This window comes from Acanthaster planci, linkage group LG18 (assembly GCF_054643075.1).
Source record: "Acanthaster planci isolate LZ-2023a linkage group LG18, COTS_SCS, whole genome shotgun sequence".
Classification (NCBI taxonomy): Eukaryota; Metazoa; Echinodermata; class Asteroidea; order Valvatida; family Acanthasteridae; genus Acanthaster; species Acanthaster planci.
In genome coordinates this window covers 10,186,693-10,199,734 of record NC_141794.1, presented here as the reverse complement: position 1 = coordinate 10,199,734, position 13,042 = coordinate 10,186,693, and the positions used below count along the sequence as shown (strand labels likewise).

Genomic DNA, 13,042 nt, shown 5'->3' with positions numbered 1-13,042 from the left:
ACAATGACTAGTCGACTACATATTATGTTACCTGCTGTAAATATCGTCCCTGGGTTGCTTCGTAAAGTTCTACCCGAAAGTGCATAATTATCTCGTTTCGATTATTGCACACTGACCTCTCTGAGAGTTGGGATGATTGCTCTTATCACGGAGCTATTGAACACATAGCTCCATGCTCTCTCTTATCGGGTCAAGCGATTGATGACTCTGTGGTGTGTAAACTTCCAAACAAAACAAACCTCTGTAGGGATTTAAAAATGTAAATTTCCATTAAAAACGCTGCAGGAGCAATCATGCGTCAACGACCAAAGTCTAATGCCGGACTTCAAGGCCTGTCACTGCTAAGCAAACAATCATGTTGCGTAGGACGCACGGGATTTGACTTAAGAGTCCAGATTACGGACATTTATCTATTTCCTGACGACAATGCATGGCTCCGTGTTAATTAGTATTTGTATGGCTGCAAATAAATATGGTAAACTGAAGGTTATTACCAGTGTTTTAACTTAGTTTCTTACAAAAAGTAAGAATACGGAGAATAAGAAATCATTGTGCGATTCCGATGTGCCCTCGCAACTAAATTTCGGGGTCAGGCACATAATTTTAGGGCCTAGAATATTTAACTTAGTCTCGATATTTTGTGTTCAGGTAAAAATGACCCTGGACGGATTCTGAATGCCAAACCTTAAGGCCTCCTATACTTATGAGACTAGAATACAGCGTTGACTGTTTTTCCCTCACATTGAACAAAGCAAGAGGGGATACCGGACCATAAACTCAGAGATCGAAGTGAGAATTGAAAGCTCGAGCATTATTTTCACAACACTGCATACCAGGCATGGACCCCGCCCCCATTAAAATACATTCGCTAAATGGCCAGTTTTTCTTAGAAAAACAAGATTATCGTGGATTCTTCCCACGTTTTCGAAGAACAGCCTCAACGTTTGGGATGTTTTATAAAAATACAAAATGATTAGACTAAATTTGTAATATACAAAAGAAGTATTTTAGTGAAGTCCTTAAAACGCACCTTTATTTCAATGTAACCTCATTTCCTATGTTTAATTTGCTTTTCTATCTGTGTTTGGTCCCTTTTGGGTTTTATGTTATTGAATTTGCATATTCATGAGCAAAACTGTGATATCATCCAAGACACTGAACCTCAATGTTGCACTGATTTGTGCATAAAAATTGATAGACTTTTTACACGTCAGTATCGAAGATTTCCATTTGTTTTGATGTGGTAATTTATTATTGAATGATCTATAAATTTAGTTCAATGCTGCGATAAATCAACAAGAATGATAAATGTTGTAAATGGCCGCTAAGCCCGTGAGCAACATTTTCTAAGGAATGTTTTCAAAGAGCAAATTTGGGGTTCAAAACTCGAACATGAAAATATGAGACTCACACTACAAGAGTGTTCTTTAGCTTGTAAGGGAAAGCTCGGACAATTTCCAATACTAACACAAAAAGCAAACTTTGCATTTACTGAACTCCCAAAAGATTTCAGCTTTCATACTGAGGAAGGGTTTAGACATGTACAGTGTAAAGGGATTCTCAGAAAAATATGATAACGCCGACAGGATGACGAAGCAAGATATTTTGGAGGTTGAATTTCCTGGTCAAGGCTTTTCCTGGTTTTTCCACAAAGGTCTAAGTGCAGTGCGCGTAAAAGAAAATGCATGGTTGGTACCTGTCATCCTTCGCCACTGTTCAAGGTACAACCCATCATTTGCAGTTACATAAAAAGTAATAATACAATGATTGTGGAAAACCGTACTTGTCGGGTACAGAAACTCCTTGTGAATTTTTTTCTGGCAAGCTGTCATTTAGAAAAAAAATGCAAGGCAGTCATTTCCAACGATACGTCTAAAGACACATTTTGGAAACTTGTCAATAGAAGCGTGGACAAGCGCTGGCAAGCACACGCGCGTGCGCCATTCAAAACATTTCTCAGGAAGTTGTTATTTGAAAAAAAAATCCTAGAATATTGTTTTTCTGGAAATATACGGCATTCATTGAATTGAAACTTAACTGGGGTTGTTATCAGACACCCTTCTTCAGATTTCTAGTAATATGGTTGCCTCAAAGGAACATAATGAACAAAATGGTCGTTGTGTAGAGGCCCCCTTTAATGGCGGTACAAGCACTGTGACAGCTATTCAAGTGCAGAGCCACTGTTCCGTGACAGTCGCTTCATACAAAACACAATGCTGACCACCACTGAAGAGGGCCATCACAAACTGTCTAATAAAACGTTCGTGGAGTTGTCAATACCGTCTGTCGCTGCCATAGAGGGAGTTGTGACATGAGTGTCTCGATTCGTTGGAACCAAAATGGTGGCTTATGCATCAGTGCACATGCACAATTAGTACACAATAGTTGCATGCTGTACGGCACACGTAATGAACGACAGCCATATTGGTTCCAAAGTCTGGTGCGATACTCTCTCCATAAACAGCTCTGCAGGTCGCTGTAAGCATGCACTGCCCTCAGGCTCTTCACTTATACGTTACAAAATAATAGATCCACCACCGAAGAAGATTTCTCTTATATTTATTAAAGGATTCTCAGCCAAAAAACTCATTGATCAAGAATGGATTCACACATTAAGCAATGCAGCAATTTAGTAAAACACAGACGGAAAAACAAAAGGCAGCCAAGTCGTCACAGTCAGAACAGATGCATTATTTTTTGCATGTTCACTTTCTTAAAGTAATAGTCCCATCTTCACATGCTTGAAAGAGATATACGATATATAGGACACAGTAAACCTACAGTTCGTACAAACTAACAAAATCTGAAAATACAATACAGCTCGGAAACTGGTGCTTTGGTCATAAAAACGGGTGGAAGAACATTGTTTCCAAAGTTTGATTTTCGAACACAAAAAAGGCCAGCTGGACTTTTTTCCTCAATAAAAGTGCCATCCCAGTTTCTTTCTGCCAAGAAAAGTTTTTAAAACTTCTTATTAATAACGAAAATCTATAGGGTGAATAACCCTTAAACTGTGTCCGCTCCGTGCATACCTTTTTTTTTCAAATCCGTCGGTATCTTATCGCCAGCCACTTCGAAATAAAAACAATCCAATTAATGACAGCACTGCTGATAACAAAATTGGCATGTATCACTTTGACCGAACAGCATTTTGTGCAAAGTCGGTAGTTGCTAAAGCGCTTGTCTATGGAGGCTGCTTCATACTTCAGGCAAACCTACACGCAAAGTGCGTTTGAAGTTACAAAACGTTTCTGGCGAAATTCGCTCGAGTAATTCGCGAATTCGTAGAGTACAGTGATACTAGTTCATCTGACCTCACAGAATCGCGCTTGTGCGAGTCGTGTTCAATTCACACCGAGGATGAACCGGCCTTAGACTGTAAACCATTACATGGAATCACACCTTGAGCAAGTACGCAAGGAGCGGATATCTGAGGAAGCTATTAATTAAACGATGGTCTCGCAAATAGGCCTGCCGTCACACGCGTTCTCGTAGTATGGCACGAACAACTGCGTGAAGGTGACGATAGGGAACAAGACGAAAGCGCCGATCATGGAGCCGATCTGAGTTACTCCACCGTACCAAATCAGCAGCTTGCGGTTGTCTGGCTGGCAACGGAGTATCCAAGCAATGGTCGCCTTGGTGTACACAAAGAATCCACTGACCAAGATCCAGGCCAGAATCTAAGAAAAAAAAGCAAACAACAAAGTATCGTTGAGTAATTTCTAGATACCATAACACATGCATTTTCAGAGCAAGAGCCAACTCTCACTACACGTAGTCCGTCCACGGTCACGCTCATGCGCGATGATCCATGGGCAGGTCCAATACACGTGCGTGCGTGTTTGTTTTTTCTAAGGAGGTCCTGTTCACTGAATAAATCCATAAAATGTATAAATAGGGTATAATAAATGAGGCGTCTCGAGAACACGACTAGTCAGGATCGCCATGATTAATACAAGGTGTAAACAGCTGGCCATGTAAAAAACCATAATTATTGTTGTGTTTTACATGCATGTTTTCACCAGGGCCGGTTTGGTCACTCCATTTGAGAGTGCTTGAAATTCAAGCACATAACGCCTTACACATCAGAAAAACTTGAAATATATGACGAGATTCTTTCTACATTCGGCAAACTGTAATTATTAAACCTTTCAGGAACCTGTCTTCAGGAGAATGTTAAATCCACGGGGGAAAAAAACCTCAAAACCAGCCCCGCAAACGTTGATTCCGAAAGCAAGAAATACCCGTGTGTATATATCGTGTAAAGGATGTCTAAAACCACAGAAATCCTCTTATTATCAGGATTATGATAGACAGTGCCTCTGACTTTGACGAACTATCTGATCGAAAAGTCGCCGATAAACTGCGTCATTTTAGACGTCCGCAGTCTTGTCAACAAGACAAATTAGTGTTTTTCTGTAAAGCAATGCAGCGATAATCTTAGCGACGTAAACATTATGGGGAATTTCTACTAAATGTGGCTTCCGGCTGAACTCACAATGATGGCATCACCGGCAACTTCATGCTGCAAAGGAGGAGCCGGGCTGAGCCCTGCAGTTAAGAAGCAGAACACTGCCGCTAGAGCTCCAGCGCTCATCGTCACACCGACCAAGGGCAGGCTCCGGGAGGGGAGAAGCATCACTAGGAACGCCGCCAGGGGATTGGCGATGTTGGCCATGGTGGAGGCTATCAGGTAGGTGTTGAGACCGTATGGGGCGCAGGAGTAGGTCTGGATGGACGGCAGGGCCCCGTTGCTCATGGCCGTCACGAACGCCAGGATGACGAAGAGGTAGGCGAACTGACGACGGCTTAGAGGCGGCTGGGACCGGACCACCTTTCCCTCGGTGGTCTGGTCTCCGTCGGGCTGGACATCGATGTCCCTCTGGGACGCCGCGTCGTCGCCGGATGACGTGACGCTCAAGACCAGCATGGTGGTGCTATCCGCGCCTTTCACCGGGGCGTCCTCGAACTTGGGTTCCCCGGTCTCGGGCCGGCACTTCTTGACGTGTTCGCGCTTGGCCAGCGGCAGGTAGTTCAGCATGGTGAAGGACACCAGGCAGGCTGTCATCATTGCGAAGAGGAACCCGAAGAAGTTCTGGGGCGGGAAGCGTTCGGGGGTGTCCCGCTGCAGCCAGTTGGTGCACGTCTGGTTCACGGCAACGCCGTCGATCATGGTCTCGTTGATATAGGTGTTGTTCGCTATGCACTCCTTGGTTCCAACCCCTTGGATGAGAGCCACGATGCTGGGCAGGAGCGAGCTCAGGCCTTCCCCGATGAAGTACCAGGTCAGGTAGGAGTTCTTAAGGACTGACATGAAGGGCGTGAAGGCCACCGAGGAGGTGCAGTCCACGACGGAAAGGAAGAAAGCCAGGCAGAGCAGCGCCGTGCTGTGCAGGGCGCCGTCGATGGCCCAGACCGTGTAGTAGTCCCAGAAGAAGACCAAGAGCAGCGTGGAGACGCACCCGATGGACACGATGATGAAGTTAGCCGGGATCTCCACGTGCAGCCCCTTGGGGCTGAGACAGTTGGCCAGGGAGAAGATCAAAGGGCCGATGTTGGCAAGCTGGATGATGACGGTGAGGTAGGCGGCCAGGTTGTAGCCCTCCGGGACGTTGCGGGAGACCAGGAGGGGAAGCTGTACCCACAGACCGTTGATAGCGACCCACGATCCCGTGCCGAACAACATGACGAGTACGATGACCGGTACACGGACATGAAGTGGGCTTTTCTCCTGTTCAGCCATGATTATCTCTTTCTCCTTTACGGGGGGATCTGTTACACAATCTGCAATCCATAGAAAAAAAACAGAGGTAACACACGATATATGGGTTGTAGCCAGCCTGGTGAAAGGACCAGTCCTTGTTTGTTTGTGAGACCTTAAAGAATATACAGCTGTAATCATTTTGTTTAAATACAGACCTTTAAAGTGCCTTACTTTCAACTTTTTTTCACTATTTCAGATGGTATTTATTGCCTTCATTTTTATGCAAATGATTGTTTCCATATTCATGAGCAAAACTGTGATGTCATCCTAGGAAGAAAGCCTAAATTTTACACTGATTTGAACACAACAAAGTCCTACATTTTTGTAGATTTTGCGGGACTAATTTTTCTCTTCTTTGTTGATATATTATTTATACGTATAGCAATAAGCAAGGACCAATCCCTTCTCAGAAATGTTTTCAGTAAGTAAATGCCAGGTTCACAATTGTAACAGGAAAACCTATGCACTGAACTATGTCTTCCCGGATGACATCACAGCAACAGCGCCCTCAACAACATGGATAACAACAGTGTTTCAAAATTGCACTTTTCAGTGCATTCAACCAAACAGGAATGTAAAAGAGTTTTCATACTTTGAAGAAAAGTACAAAGTTGCAGAAAAAATTGTGTCCAAGAAAATTTCATTGCAGCTTCACTTTAAACCCTTTCGTGCCACAAATAATTAACAGCTACTTGCACGTGGAAACCGAGAAACTTCAATATGCGTACAGTTGAAGCACATAAGAAATAGCATGAAGCTCTTGATAGCTACATTGTAACTGGTGAGAGTATAGCATAGACAACAGTAGCGTAACTGCAAGGGGTACATTTTGCAGGGAGGCATTTGGGGCAGCCTCGTTTCCTGAAGGGGGCGCTCGGTGGGCTGTCACAGTTAAAACGCTGTTAAAAAGGTTAAAAGGTGGACTGTTATGCTTTCCTTTCTGGGGGAGGTGTACAAGTGGAGGGGGCAGAGAGACCTGCCCCCGTGCTCCACTGCCGGCAACCCTGACCAAAGACACACCCTAGGCTCTTTAGAGGTACCAGGCATGGTGTAATTATGGAGGATGAAAAGTGGCCATCTGCTTTTCTGCTTTCAGAAAAGTAGAAAAGCAGATTTTACGTCTTTGTAATGTTCATGCAATTTCCGACTTTTCCACTTTTCTGCGTTTCTGCTTCTTTAAAAATAAATTTTATTTTTCCGTTTTTGCTGGCGGCCGAAAAGTGGCCATCTGCGGAATGACCCCCCCTGGAAAATAGAAAAGTAAATTATTTAATGTCTCATTTTTTGCAGACAAGCAGAACAATGATGAAACATTACATGACATGCATTGTTTACACTGGTATTGGAGCACTTACTTTCAGTTGTTCTTATTATTGTCCCAATTTCTTCCCTTCATTTTTAAGAGCAGGGGGGTTTTGACCCCCCAACACCCCCAACGGATCCGCGCCTGAGCAAGACCTGTCGAGAAATATTATTCTGCCATTCAAACAATGCAGCCACGGCTACACTCAACGTGGGCGAGTCGTCCAACGCACCTACATCAGCGACAATCCCAACCGACCCCTGGCTAAGTTTTCCGAAGCTAAACCATGGATGTCACAAACCTCACTTGCGCGGCCGTGCTATGCTAGTAATGAACGTATGGATTTTTGAAGTCTCCTTGAAGAACCTTGGACAGTCCTTGCTCTATGATGTAACTAAGGAGGGGGGGTTAAGCCCCTCAAACTAAAGCCCCTGCCCCCATGTGGATCGACAGAAAAGTCCTCCGTACTTGAACTGTTACCATGCTGTTACCAGGAGAACGAGGACCCCGGCTGTGCCCATTATGAGTTGGTCCCAGTCCTATCACTAATTTTATAACTCAGAATCGGTCATTTGTACGCACGGAAGAGCTGAATGGGAGTTCGATGACCAATCTTAAATTGAGTATTTCCGTTGCTAGCTATAAATAAGTCCGTACCCCTCCCTCTAAAAGGTTCCTTGGTACATGGGCCAGGACAAACGTCTTATGTGCTGTATGTGTTACAGGTAAACATGATGCGATGTGCTCACAGAGCTTGAAGTTGAACAGCAATGATTACAAAAAACTAGCGGTGATAAACCATGGAACACTCCATGCATAAAATATAACTTAAGTATAACAGGACTATGGCAGGAGAGACTTCTAAACGGTGGCATCCAATGTATGCCTTAGGTCAACCACCAAAATCAGCGCACGATAACAGCAGCAAGGTCGACCACTGGAAGCTGAGGAGAGTAGGCCTATATGAGCAAACAGAGATATTCAATGCATGCGATGGGGGCGTGCGAGCTCTTATCAGATTCAAAAACTTCAATGTCGGATTGAGTCACCGAGTTAACACGATCGATTCAAGGGCCCAAATGCCTCGATGTTCGTCAGTCGAGTTTATCAGTCCTCAATTGTCTCTGATCAAAGGAGATACATACGGGAATGTTGGGAGTGCTTGTACCCGTCAATGGCGCCTGGGCTCAAGGCTAGATGCGACAAGGATGGAGATACAAACGCAACGATGTGACAACGACGATGCGGCTGGGCACTCCGTGCAGCGTGCAGTGCTCAACTGTACGCGGTCCGCTGGGGTCACATACAACGATGCCAGCATCAGCGCACACGCAGAGGACACGTATGATTATGCACAATTGCGGGTGAATCAGCATTTTTTTTTCTTTTCAACAAAGTCTAAAGGCTTTGCATTGACGTGTGCATGTACCTGTGTGACGATAATTGATGGCCCGGGGACGCGGCCGTCGACGCTCCTTTGTCAGAATCTACCGGCAAGTTCAGGGCCAGGTCATCGCCGTCCACTACAGTAAAAACTAATGAATATAAATGCAAATCCTAGTTTCAAGCATGTGGAACATGCGTAAAAAATAACATCACCCCGATTTACATAAGATCGACTCGATAGTACAACTACACCTGAATTACGGCGAAACATCATCCACGATGGACAGCCAAGGGGACAAAATTTAATACTTTAAAAATTGTTTCTTGATATTTTCCCTGCCGTGAAGTGTGACTAGCACTTAACAGCCAAATAACTCAGCAATAGGCTTAAGGTGCGTTTAAATAAAGCGTTCATTGTGTACCAAAATCATATAGCCAAAGATAAAGAGGCCACGCGAAATGAAAATAACCCAATCTCATCATACTATAGACCCTTCTTTTGTTTACAAACTGCGACCAACATTTTGCATGGAGGGCCAAAATTTGATTGGCAACAACTTCAGGTTTTAGTCATAAAAACACTTGCTTTATCATTAAAAAGCAGAGATGCTGTGCTTTTCCTTAGGGCTTAGTGGTCGTGCTGTGATGGCTTTGCGATGTTTTTAACCCTTGGTGAATTAATTATGTCGCCTGCAACCACATGCACACTTTGCCAACCAACTATTGGCAAAAACTATCACTGAATCGAGGCAAAAGAAAGTTCTGTTTCATAGAGACATGCCACTTCACCTGATTATCACAGCCTTTGCTATTCATGTTCTCCAGATCGATAACGTCATTTTTACAGAACTATTATTCAGATTATTCATATCAATGTAATGTTAAGCGCTGAGCTCGTTGTGAAGTATGCTGCTGCGAGATTTCTGAAAAGACCTTTTTGACACTGGGAAAGCATATTCTTTTTCAAACATGAAACAGCGTATATATCACTGGGTTTACGTGCAACGTTTCTTCGTTTCTGCTCTCCTGAAAAAAGTATGATTTTTTCCCCAAATGTTTCTGTTTTTAACACTCCAGAAGGGTAAAAAGGTCTTCACTTTTCTGAAATGGCTGTTCCGCAAAATCTGTATTCGACGATTTTTGTTTGACACGCTTTTTCAAACATATGCGCAAGTATAGTGAAACGATAAACAAAAATTGTCGTATTCCAGAAAAATCCAAGATATGTCAGATTCTGCACCTGCATCTTTTGTATTTGGTGTTTTCCCTAATTCACAGATATCTCTTGCTAGAAACTCTTCCATTAGACTTTAGCGCCTCCTGAATGGTAACCGTCTTTTGAATTTCCACCAGTTAAAAAATCAGTTTGCCTGTAACTTCAGTTCCAGCCAGTTACTGTTGGTGTTGTCTGCAAACTTTTTGGCCTACGAAAATGGTTCTTTCGTTTATCCTGTGCGTTTGTATTCAAACATTCAGAGAGTAAAATATCCCATACGGCTCGACACGCTTGAGATAGCGACTTCATAAAGCCAAGAGTTTAGCAGACAGCACTGACATTATTACAATGCCTACGTAAAGTATACTGAGAAGCATTGGGAACTGCTGTACGATGTAACTTCGAATAGAAAAGAGCGAAATACCGCATGGTATCAACTTCATTCACAGGTAGGCCATATTGACCTAAGGGTAAGATTAAGTTTTCATATGGGGAACCTGGGAATAAAATTGACAGCAATAGAAGTTTATTACAAACAAATGTCAAATTACGTTGATGCATAATTCAAAAATTGTGATCGATTATATGCAAATGTTGCCACACTTAAAAAACGAAAGTGAGGCTCAGAACCCAAAATAGTCTGGGACCACCAAATTGAAAACATTACACTGAATACGATTCTCAGAACACTATCAAAAATGGCTTCCCTGTAAACAAGGTCTTAAGTATTCCGAACTCAACTGGATAGTTGTTGGTCCAATCGTTGTCCTTGCGGTTAGCAAACGTACAGAAGGCGGCAAGGCCTTGTGGTAAAATCTTTGCCAATTCTTTTGTCAGTACATTTAAGCCCCTCCCTTTTTTTGAAAAGGAAATTAAGTTTCATTGCGCAGATTGTGTCAAAATGCCCAGTTCACGAAACAGATGTACACTGTGTATATGCAAAAGTTTACATCATTACGAAATTTTTAAGGCTTTTTATTTAATTGTTCTCTCTATTTAACTGATATTGAATGCATTTTGGTTGTTGGGAAGTATAAAGAATTCTTCACTTATCCCCTTTAAGTGTTTCCCACAACGAAAAAAGTTTGGGGGGATTGAACAGCGTACTCCCCATCTCCCGGTATTTACGCAAATGAAAATGCCCATCGACGTGGCCAGTTTTACTGGCAATGGTCCAATGTGAACCGAATATTTGACGCTCTCGCATGCCTATGCAATTCACGTTAGCTGTCAACTTTCATTACATTTTTATTTCATGGTTTAATAAACCATGCTATATATCGCACAATACAACCGCAGCATAATTAAGAAAGTGGATTAAAAGTATCACCATTCACCAAAGCTAATCGACTGCAACCCAGAGTAGAACCGAACCGTTAATATCATTAGTCACCACTGATATACAAACCAGAACGTACATAAAATTCGCGCATGAATGCGACGATATTGGAATAAGGAAAATAATATATAAACTGTGAAACTTAAAAGTGAAACTACATGATTAATTAAACTATAATAAATCCTTCTAACACGAGTGCTTGGGGAAACTGGGTAGGGATGTTGACAGAAAACACCGCCAATATACAATCACTTGAACTTGAGTTTTGAGAACATCATAACATAGACATAGAACTTTTTATCATTCTTTCTTGATCGAACTTTACGCTATTTCGTGGTGTGTAATAGGTTAGATACCATTGCAATTGGGGTTTTGGCACAGTGCGGCCAAGGGGCTAGAGAGTTTAAGACTGTGGAAACTTGATTGAGGCGTTAATTGAGGCAAAAAAGGGATGACAAATGGATTATAACCATCTCGACGGTGATGATCAATAAAATATTGCAAAAAGGGATGGTGAAAATAGACGATAAATAACTACCCTTGTAATGCCTCTATAGCCTAATCTTTAATTTTACCTTAATACATGTAGCACAAATATAACATTCAATTTTGCAATAGGAAAATAAAACTCTGGCTTTTTACGTGCCTGCGTAGTTTACGTTAAGTTGGTTGCAGCAGACCCGTATCAGGCGTATAGGAGGAACGTTGCACCATGGAGGTTACAGTTGAAGTTCAGAGTTTTTAGCTCATTATTTCAAATTCTGCCGGTCAGAATTTTTGCTTGCCTGTTTATCCCACTCCCTGGCACTATACGAATCAAGTGTTAAAGGCCTGCAGATATTATTTTCAGATAGTAAAACTCACCAGTTATGAATGACTCCGGAGCTGAGAATAATATGCATTATGCTTCGCTTTGATTCTTCGCTTGTGTAAGCGGCCGAGGACGCTTACACAATTACAATCATGCCACGTGCGGTGTGTACGTCCCGCTTAATTCATGAAATTACTTCCCTGCGCTGTGAATGATCGAATCACGGAACTATTAAACACCTCAACACTGAGCCTGGTGTGCGAGTCTACTGCTTCCTTTTGACTTCCTCCTCGTGCCCACTTGTCAATGGAAAGATTGCAATTGGTGCGACGAAGGTCCCCACTTGGACCCTCAACTGGAAAACAGAGCGTATGTACAGTACATGTACAGTGTACATGTATAATGTACATGTACATTGTTGCTCTACGACTACTGCAATCAGCACTGCGGTATGTACATGTATATGTATATACCGCTATATAAAACAAAGAATTACAGTACGTGGCCTTCGATCGGCCTGACATGCCAGATACTGAGCCTTCAGGTTTCACGTTGAAATTCGAGCATGGGTGGGTGACAAGCATAGGTGTACCGGATATGAATGTAGGCTTAGGCCGACCATGGAGATTCGTTCCTCCAATGGGCCGACAAAGCTTGTAATATGAGAGCTATTAAATTTATTTATTTATTTCCACCAAACCCCCATAATTGGAGAGAACAAATTCGATACACTAAAACCAGGTAAAAATACTGCATGATAAAGCGACAATTGGTATACACTCAATTTAATACTCATGTGACAAAAAACATAATTCCCAAACGGTAGAGGACGGCTGGCCAGTTTATTCAGATAGGTAAAGGAAATTGTCAAAACACTGGAGCTGTCGGTAGAACTAGAGTTGTCAATACTTACGCAAAATCTTGCATTTGCAGTAAAATCGTGCCTGCGGTCTTTGCGCTTCCTTCACATACTTTCGTGAAACAATAGCCGTCAATAGCGTTCTTGGGATAGAGCCATCGGTACGAATCAGATAGTTGAATGTAATAATTTATATTATGCCCCAAACTACAGCCAGAAACCTCGACAATTCTGGCTTCACTGCGATCTCCACGTGATGCCCTTTGAACGGGTGAAGCAGGGCGCCCTCCAGAAGTCAGGTTACCTGAGGTCAAAATAACCGGTTGGATAATTATTTTTCCCCGTTCATACTCGTACTCAA

General features: G+C 42.7%; 1 protein-coding gene across 4 annotated transcripts; it reads right to left on the bottom strand.

The window, feature by feature from the left end:
- Window positions 1–2,542: 2,542 nt before the first annotated feature.
- LOC110978684 (solute carrier family 52, riboflavin transporter, member 3-B-like) lies at window positions 2,543–12,945 on the bottom strand. 4 transcript variants are annotated; one of them, XM_022233876.2, is made up of 3 exons: window positions 12,736–12,945; window positions 4,502–5,787; window positions 2,543–3,683 (listed from the first exon to the last, which is right to left on the bottom strand). In XM_022233876.2, exons 2-3 carry the CDS (start codon window positions 5,744–5,746, stop codon window positions 3,447–3,449), a joined length of 1,482 nt encoding a protein of 493 aa, XP_022089568.2. In that variant the 5' UTR covers window positions 5,747–5,787; window positions 12,736–12,945; the 3' UTR covers window positions 2,543–3,446. The 4 variants fall into 4 exon arrangements, with proteins under 4 accessions (XP_022089568.2, XP_022089569.2, XP_022089570.2 ...); XM_022233877.2 differs by lacking the exon at window positions 12,736–12,945 and adding an exon at window positions 11,876–12,190; XM_022233878.2 differs by lacking the exon at window positions 12,736–12,945 and adding an exon at window positions 8,500–8,593.
- Window positions 12,946–13,042: the final 97 nt, after the last annotated feature.